Source organism: Caloenas nicobarica, chromosome 22, assembly GCF_036013445.1.
Source record: "Caloenas nicobarica isolate bCalNic1 chromosome 22, bCalNic1.hap1, whole genome shotgun sequence".
NCBI classification, from domain to species: domain Eukaryota; kingdom Metazoa; phylum Chordata; class Aves; order Columbiformes; family Columbidae; genus Caloenas; species Caloenas nicobarica.
Window position 1 is genome coordinate 5707262 of NC_088266.1, and position 9292 is coordinate 5716553.

General features: G+C 48.8%; 1 protein-coding gene across 1 annotated transcript in view; it reads right to left on the bottom strand.

Moving 5' to 3' along the window:
• The window catches only part of ACAP3 (ArfGAP with coiled-coil, ankyrin repeat and PH domains 3), a 65666-nt gene extending 57021 nt beyond the window's left edge, over positions 1-8645 (bottom strand). The window contains exon 1 of the mRNA XM_065649955.1: positions 8510-8645. Within this exon, the coding sequence (XP_065506027.1) occupies positions 8510-8556 (47 nt within the window). The 5' untranslated portion in view covers positions 8557-8645. The remainder of the gene's footprint in view (positions 1-8509) is intronic.
• Positions 8646-9292: the final 647 nt, after the last annotated feature.

The following is a 9292-nucleotide window of genomic DNA, read 5'->3' on the forward strand; positions in this document are numbered from 1 at the left end:
TGTTCTCTGCAGATCTGAGAGCATCATCTCAAGTGCCAACCTCCAGATGGTGGAAGAAAAGCCGGGAAGTGGGGAGGAAATGGGGGGGGAAATGAGGGGAAGGGAAGGGGAAAAGGGGCCTCCTGCTATTTCCTACATCCTGGGGCAAGGTCACGGTGCAGGGACAAATCCATCCTTCCTGCCAAAAACTGGGTTTATCAGAGAGAACAAAGGGGTAATATTCTGAAAAGAAGCCGAGCCGTGGGAAACAGCATTGTTTCACCGAGCTAGAATGGAGCAGGAATAGCTGACATGCTTAAATAGCCATTCTTCAAAATAGTTACGGAGATTTCTGCATTACCCCAATATTGCAAATGTAGCAGGACCGTGCTGATGTTTAGGCTGGTATTCTTCTCAAGTGTGGGGCATAAAATGGCCTCAAAGCAAGCCACAAGTGTGCATATGTGCGTAACCTAATTTTTCTTTGTCACAGGAGTACAGATAAGCCTCCTTTAGCTGCTCCCTGTGTCCATGGAGGTACTTTAGCTACACATGCCGACCATGTCTGTAAAATCTACACATGTAGTATACTGTATATTTCAGCCCAATGGCCTGAGGTTTAGCAAACAAAACCATATGTCAGTCTCCTCTGTGCACTGTTCAATGAAGACAGGCACAGCTGCTTGGATGCTGAGAAACAACTACAAGCTCTATGTCTGTATCTCTGCATCCAAGTGCATGTACGTGTAGGCCATACAGCTAAATTTTATTCCCATAAAACATCCTCTTACCTTATCAACAAGTGGATGTGTCTGTCCCTTGGAAGCACTGCATGTGCACATATGCATCCACACTCATGTGCACACATGCTGTTTCTATTAGCAGTAGCATTTAATAACGAGCACAGGAATTATTAAGCCTTGATGCAGCGTGATGAAGCGGACTGGGTATGCGGAGAACGGATTATCTCACTCGCTGATATTATATAATCTGTTTAGACTGTGCCACTTTATGCTTATTTAAGGAATGAATGAGCACTTGACTCTGGGACGTGCCACCCATGAGCTCTGACATCATCCCTCTAATCTGCTGTAATGAATCTGCTGCTTTGCTTTTTAGCCATTCCCTTGCTCTATCCAGTAAAAGTTCTGTACTGGAACGCTTATTCCCAGAGACCATGTAAGTGTGTGTTATTCCGCAGCGAATTAAGCGATGCTTAACTATATCACAGCAACAGAATGTTCTCCAGCTCCCTCAAGAAGAGCCCTGGCGTCTAAGCAAAGTAAACTTCTCCTGCAGATAAGGTGAAACAGGAATGCGAGGTGCGTGTGGACACACTCTGCTATAAACGTACCACTCTGCGTTTGGTTATTCAGTGGATCCATACGGGCTGTTGAGAACATCCCTAACCTTGCCACGAATTTTTTTTCCAGTCCTTTCTTCCTTCCTATAAATCAAAGCCTTTGAATTATCTTCTTGACAAAATGAGAGGCTGGAGGAGACAGCAACACGCAAATTCAAAAAGATCTGTAGATGCACCGATTTAAAACAAACCCTCTCCAGTAAGCCAGAACACCAAGTGAAAAGAATAGAAGGTTTTGCCAAGCGGTTTGTGTCGGGGCAATTATCCTGCCTCGTTTTCTTCTTTTGGGAGAAGGAGGAGCGACCGGCTCCCGCAGCAGCACATGCGGTTTACTCGCCACGTCTTTGCCCCGTGCTGGTGGTGTCTCACCTGGTTTCCCAGGTTTACCTGCATGCCCGGGCTCTGCTCACACACACGGGACCAAAGCCACTTTCCTCCCCACCCAGCACGTGCAGAAGAAACAGCTCAAGACTCTACTCTGAGCCTTCTTAGGCTTGGAACAGAGTCCCCAGCAAACCCTGTCCTCTTTTCTCATCTGCTGCAATAGAAGTCGAAACGCGGCGTGGTGTTAGCATGGAGCCAGAACTACTTTATTTTATCCACCTCCTTTCCTCCAGCCCCATTTTTAAAGCAAGCTTTGCATTAGAGAGCAACCACGTTAATTATGGGAAGAGCCAACAACCTGTGTGTGTAACATCCGAAATCAGAACACAGCCCTGATGTAGAGAAGAACAGCAAACAAGCAAGCGAGCACTCTTGGCTCCAGGGAAACATTCTGCTCTGTCCTCAAAATTCAACACACTCAGACTGCAAGTCTGTTTCTAGGGCTCTTTTCTTTATCCCAGACAACCAGACTTACAAAGTTAGCAGTAGCCTGGTTTTTTTTAAGTAAACCCAGTGCTTAGGAAGCCAGAAAAACTCATGGTTCCACTGGCCTTCCTGCTGCTGCAAAAAACCTAATACTGTGGCTAAAATTTCATAGTGTTATGAAAGCAAGTTTTAAAGGGACCATCGCCACTTCAGAAAAGCCTGGGATTACAAAGAACTTGTGATTTTTATTCCTCCCATCCCTGCTCTTCCACCAATCTTGAGAACAGAGCAGTTTAGGATGCTTTGATTACAGGGCGAGAAGTTCCAGGTAGCTTTTAGGTGCAGGAATTAACATAAACTTATTCTGCAATGGCTACAAGAAATTGCCAGGTGGTGAGGAAACTGGCTCTTTCGCCAGCCCCGTGTGTGTGAACCACATTTGCCACAACAAACTGTGTCAGACGGGATGGATGGAGCCTGGAGACGGCTGCATGCAGACCCGAAGTCGTTCCTGTAGCTCTGATTACAGGTTTCAGCCTTCACGCTGTTCCTGACTCCGAATAACCCAGCACACACTTTCCACCCTGAGTTCATCTGTTACCCTGTTAAGCCCTAATACCAAACTGAAAGTCTTTGGCCTTAATATATTCACTATGAGACTTGAACAGGGTCTCTCGGCTAACTGTACCCCAAGATATGTATCATACAAATCAGAAGATGCTGTTTAAGTGGGGAAAGGGACTTGCACGATCCCCCAGCGCGGATCTGACTAACTCAGGAGTTGCAGCCGAATTTACAATGCCCTGATCTGTGCATTAGCAGATGAGACAGCACTTTATTCCTTATCCAGTGATTACAGGTCCGAGCTGAACTGCCCTACTGACAGCGCGGAACTCCCCAAAAGCAGCCGGACTAACAGAGACTGTCTGGCAGGGGATGCCGGCCAGGGAGAGCTGCCAGACACACGGTCCAAGCTCCTCCGGGCAAAAGATTCTCCACCGTGCTGCTGCTCCTGGCTGGAGAGCAGCCTTGGTGACGCTACCGAGACCAAAGAAAAGCCCAGCTTAACTCCAGGAGCCTGCGCTGCCCTCCTGCCTCTGCGAGGACACAAAGAAATGACGGTAAGCGCATGGTTTGTCATCACAAATGTTAATTATTGCACAGGCTCTCGACTCAGACACACAGTGTGACTCTTCCAGACTGTCCCTCTTCTCTCCGCTAAGGAAAATGCACCAGAGGGGCTGCGGAAATGAACAGGAGCCTGTCCAGAGTGCACACGAATGAGCTACGCCAAATAATGTTAACTGAACTCTTGTCCTACGCGCTGCCTTGGCCGCGCTGCAGCCCTTCGAGGGCCGGGCTTGGAATCCAGAGACGCCGCGTGGTGGCGAGAAAACCGGCAAAGCACAATTATCAGGACATGTGGCACTCTCCGAGGAGGAACGGACCACTCTCCGACAGATAATTTCAATAGCGCGGATAAGCTGGCATCAGCATCTCTCAGCCGGATTACCTCTGGGTCTAATTACCCTCTTCCACCACAGGGTTATTGCACTTTTGGTTTTATTCCTTTTAGCAAGCTTTGTCATCTAACTTCCAACCCTCTCGCGTTCTTTACTGCAGGTAGAAAACCAGCAACTAGCAAATCCCCGATCTTGGCTTTCCTGGCCGTCCTAATAGCACAAGGGCTACGGTTCCCTGTGGAAGGTTTTGAGGACGCATAATCCGGACTCCCACCCTCAGCATGAGTTTTACACTTTGTATTAATAAAACTACTCCTGGAAAAATAATTCAGGTTGAACAGCTCCTTAAATTTATCTCGTGGCAACCAGGAGAGCCAGGAAGAGAGGAGAATGTCAGACGACTATCACTGACAAAAAAGATTATTTTCATCACTCTGTAGCCATGTGCATGCCAGCCAGCAGAACGACAAGAGAAAAGAATAGCTACTGAAACGAAATCAAGCAACTTCCAGCTCAGAAAACGTTCTGTTAGATGACTAGAAACATTTCAAAGTTCGCAAGTGTTCTTACAGGGTGCACACTATTACAAACCAAGGTGTGTTACGGGAATGTTATTCCAGTAACAAAGTCAATAGCCAAATTATGAAATATCAAAATTTCCCTTGTCCGTGTGCTGTGCCATGAAACTGATGAGCTAAAGCTCCCATGAGCAGGCTGAGAGATTGTATTTCAGAGTTTAATATCATCCACTGCAAATTCACAGCTTCTAAGTCTGGGCAGTTCCATCTTGGGAAAAAAAAAATATAGCTTTAGAAGTGCAATGATAAAGAGAGAAGAAATGGAATGAATAGATCAAGACAGGTGTTATGATAGATACGGATAATATCACGCTGCTTGTGTCATAATATCTGATCTCCCATGCAAGTAAAACCGGCGAGCGATGGCAATTGTGCCCATCAGCGTGACTCAAAGCGCAGCTTGTGTGGGCGCATCTTCACGCACCCGCCGTCGCTGGCAGGGATCGCTTACATAAGGAGCCTTGTGTAACAAAAACCGATTTCCAATCAATGCATGTGCCCTTTTTGCTAAATTAAACAGATGAAGAGTCTTCCTTTGGCCATCCTGGCTGTCATTTAAATTTGCTTTTAGGTAACATAAGCTAATAAACTTGGCTTACCGCATCCTGCAACGGTGCGCGGTGTCGATTGACACAGATCACACAAAAGCCACCGGAGTTTTGTTCTGCAGAGGCCTTTGCTACCACACACTCACACAGCGTGGAAGCATTAAAACAGGTTTTGCCAGCTTTAAACTTGTGTAATTCGATTTGTTATCAGACTCAGCAAGATCAGTTTGATTAAGGGCTTTAATTCTTCCCATTCTGTTTGAAACACTCTAGTAAGAGAAAATATTTTCTAAATGTGCCTGTCTTTTCCTATGGGAAAAAAAAAAAGTAAGAATCACGATTATTTTAAAGAACTTGGACATTATCGAGGGATATAAAGGAAAAGGCAAGTAATACTCAAATTTCAGTGTTGTTCCTGTTCATTTTCTTTGCAGCTGTAGTTATTTACACTATAATTTATTGCGAGTGAGTGAAAAATCTGGGCATGTACAGGGTCTTCTGTACGGGAGAAGAATCTTCTCCTCGGGAGAAGATTCCAGCATCTCGAGTCGTCGCGCTACGGTCAGAGCATCTCCGCAGCGGGTAACCCTGACCCCACAACCAGCCCGATTAATAAGGTCAGTAAACAGCAACAACAATAGCGATGTTAGTAAAGGAAATAACCGCTTATTCCCCTCCCTCGTGGGAATTACCACAGAGGCGTTTGGGGTTTTCCGTGACCCAGGGAGAGCCACAGCCGACTCCAACCTCTGCAATTTGTTCCTACTCTTTCCCTCGTCCTCCTGATTGTTCCTGAAGTGCCCAGAATGAGGAAAGATGTCCCCACGTGTCCCTTAGCACCGAGTCCTCCCCGAGCGAGGAGGGGACAAAGGTAGGGGGAAAACCCCAGGAACTGGCACGATGCCCAAGGACTCCCGGTTTTGCAAATATGAGCCAAATTTACTCATCGAGCGCTGCTGCTTAAGAGATGCACGAGGGTGATGGGCACCACTCCAGACCATCCTCATGGAGCAGAACAATTCCCAACAATTCCTGGATTTCCTGGGCTCTGCGAGTCAAACAGGAGCTCCGCATGGCTGGGAGATGAAAGCCACGGTATCTGTTGGGATTGCATTCAAATGCGCTAGAACTGGTCTTTCAAGGCGATTATACATATTTACTGGGATTGAATATACACGTCTCTACAAGATGCCTCCCAGAAATAAGGCTTATCTACCAATCTAAAGATCTATACATATTTAAGTAACTAATTTTTTTAAGTTTTCTTTGTAGAAACTGGTCCCTATAAAGTCGGAAGCAACGAAGGATGGAGCGTACACTGATTTGGAGTGTTTTGACATGCAATTGGATTTGATTGCTAAAGAAGACTAGTTTGGTAGCCTTATTATGGGATGCTTCAGTGTTTGTTTATGCCCGTACAATATTTTTGGAAGTTATTTTTTTTCTCTGTGCGTGTAACAAAAAGAAAACGATTTGGTTATCTCGAAGGCTCGCTGCTTTTGGAATAAGCCGATTGTAAAATGTGGCACAGCCCCGTGCTGGGACGTGCAAAGGGGCTCAGTGGGTGCCAGCAGGAAAGGGAGGGTGAGTTCTGCTCAAGCACTGGTACGGGAAAAATGGATTAAATTTCTGCCTCTTCCAGATGTTTCCTATGGCAAGGGACTTCACCTATTCCTGTCTCAGGCTCTGTTGAGAAAGTGGATTATACGCTGCCTTCTCTCACCTCATTGGTATCTGTATTTTTGGGTATAGTTTAGCTTGTATGGTGTTTGACATTTTTTATAGTTGTAAGGATTCTCTTGTATTACAAACAAATAATCGTAACAGAAGACCTAATTAAATAGTTGGGAGGAAGAAAAGTATACAAGGAGGCTAAAATCTGTACCCTTTGAGAAAGTCTGAAGAATTCCATTTTGTTCTCTTTTTCTTTTTTTGCCCTGGGCCTACTAATGTATTTTCTCACTGTTTGAGGTGTTCGTAGTGTATATATTCCCCCGCTACCTATATTTCAGCCCTCCTGAAATATAGAGGCTTATTTCTCCAGTCTAATCTCTTCTTCTCCCTGTAACAGGCAGACTGTGTCTGGCCATTTGGGAAATAGTTCATAATTCCGTGCCTAAATAACTGGGTTTTGATAAAGGTCCAACACAGTGCTCTGAGAGCTGTTTTGTTTTTACGGATGGAGCAGACAGAGCAGAATGATGTTGCCTGCATACTAAGGGACTTGGCCTGAAGCCCACGCACACGCACCAAAGGCAAAATAAATAAATAAACATATCAATCAATCTTGACGTCACCAGGAAAAGGGTCACTGCCATGTGGAACGAGACATCTGGACAGTGAAGTCACTGCTCTGGAAAGATGCCACCGAGCAGTTCACATGCAGCACAATAGGATAAAATGACAGTCAAAAAAAGAAAAAAAGAAGGGGCGGATGAATTCTAATTGATGCTAAGTGAGCAGAGGTTTAAAGAAGGAGCTTCGTACCTTCTGCAAACCTGTCCATGCATCTAACTTTTTCCTGATGAAAAACTCCCGTGATTCCAATGCCAACCAGGCCCACAAATGAGGCCAGCCTGTCATCTCGCATGACACTGTCCCTCAGACTTTCAGAACCAGGATTGGAACAAGAACGAGCAGGATCTTACCACGCAACTAAAATTTGAATGTGTGGAGGAGGACCCTTTCCACAGTCCTACGGATTCGCACATGCAGGGATAAAGAAGATGCTCTTGCCCAGGTGTTTGCGTTACCTGCGGCTGTACACAACCACACACACACGTAGGCAAACCGGCAATCGTTCCGAGCAGCCCCAGCAACACACCACGGCAGCCTTTTGTAACAGCCTTGCATTCCACGGAATTATTTTTAAATGCACTTAAAGGAATACGCAAACTGCTCTATTTAATAAACAAAAAGGTTCTGAGAAGGAGCAACAAGAAATGTCTACAGGGAAGGAGGGACCCCTTGGTAACTCTTTCCCCTGTACCAACCAACTTGGTTCTGCAGGCTATTGTCTGTCTTTCCGTCTGTCCCCATGCAGGCACAGCATTGAAAGCAGCAGGAGATTGTTACTTATGGAAGCTTTCATCTGCCCTTTATAGCATCAGGACATCGCAGCCCATCCGGACGCCAGGATGCTCCTGGCACAATGGAGCATCTGTACCCAGAATGTGGCGGCTCCTCTCCAGCCCTGGGCATTCGTGAAACGTCCTAATTGAAACACAGCACAGGCAAGACGGAGCCTTTGTTGTCAGAGCCCAGATTCCTTCAAGACCGCTAAAAAAATCCACCCTCCGAGAGATGGGAATGTGATTGCCTGGAAAAACGACCGTATTTCTCAGCACCGGCTCTTGGTGCGGTTTAAATCAGCACCGTCCAGCTGACCCCTACGGGGTGATGCCAGTTCACGAATGGGCGCTACAATCAGTCATTTTCCATGTGCAAAAACCAAAAACGTCCGAAATTTGGGGGGGGGGAGAGGGGGCAGGGAGGGGCGGGATGCAGCGCAGCGGGGGCACCGCCCGCAGGCCCGGGGAGCGGGGGTCGGTCGGGCCGGTTCCCCCGCTTCCCGCGGCAGCGGAGGCCGTTCCCTCCCCAGCCCATCGCCTGCCCCCCCGGCCCGGCTTCCCGCGGCCCCCCGCCGCCTAAAGCGATTAGCGGAGCGTGCCGGCGCCCCTCGCCCGCTGCTCCGCCGCAGGGACCGCGCGACCCGGGGAAGCGGGGGGATTAAGTGGAAGGATGCGGAGGGGACACCGCGCCGCTTACCGGAACCGGGGCGAGTCCTTGATGCACTCCTCGAACTCCACCGTCATCCTGCCGGCTCGGGCCGCAGCCGCGCTCAGCGCTCAGCGCAGGAAGCGCATCGCCCGCCGAGCGGCCCCAGGACGCGCTCAGCCGAGCGCCCGCCCGCCCCCTCCCGCCCCGCGCCCGCCGCCGCGGCGGGGATGAGCGAGCGCGGCCGCCGAACGCCGCCGGACGCTGCCGAACGCCGCCCAACGCCGGCCGCCAAACGCCGCCCAACGCCGCCGCCCCGCGGCGCGCAGGGCCGGGCGGGCCCGGGTCCCCTCTCGCCGAGCAAAGGGGCGGCGTCCCCGTGTCCCCGCGGGCTGCCCCCGGTTCCCTTCGGCGTTCCCTCGGCGGTGCGTCCCGCTTTGTTTGTAGGTGACGAGGGGTTCTCAGGCACCGCCGCGCGTGTTTCGCGGCCGTGACAGCGGCCGCCGCCTCGCGCACCGACCCACGCTAATTGGTGCGGTTGAGCAATTAGCTCCGCTCGTTTGCACCGGAGGGTTGCCACGGGGTTGTGTGCGCTGCAGGAAAAAAAAAAAAAAAAAAATCGTCAAACTGTCCCGGGTGCACGGTGCGATTCTGTAGCAGCAGTGTCAAAAGGATTGGCATCAATCCTGTTATTGCTTAATCTAGCTTTTAATTTTCTGTGCGCGGCGGATTTGCTGCCGTGCACTAAATCTACAGTAACTCCTCCGAAGCGAGTGTAATCATCCAAGGAAGGCAGACAGACAGACATCTGGGCTTGTGGGTCCAGCAGAACTG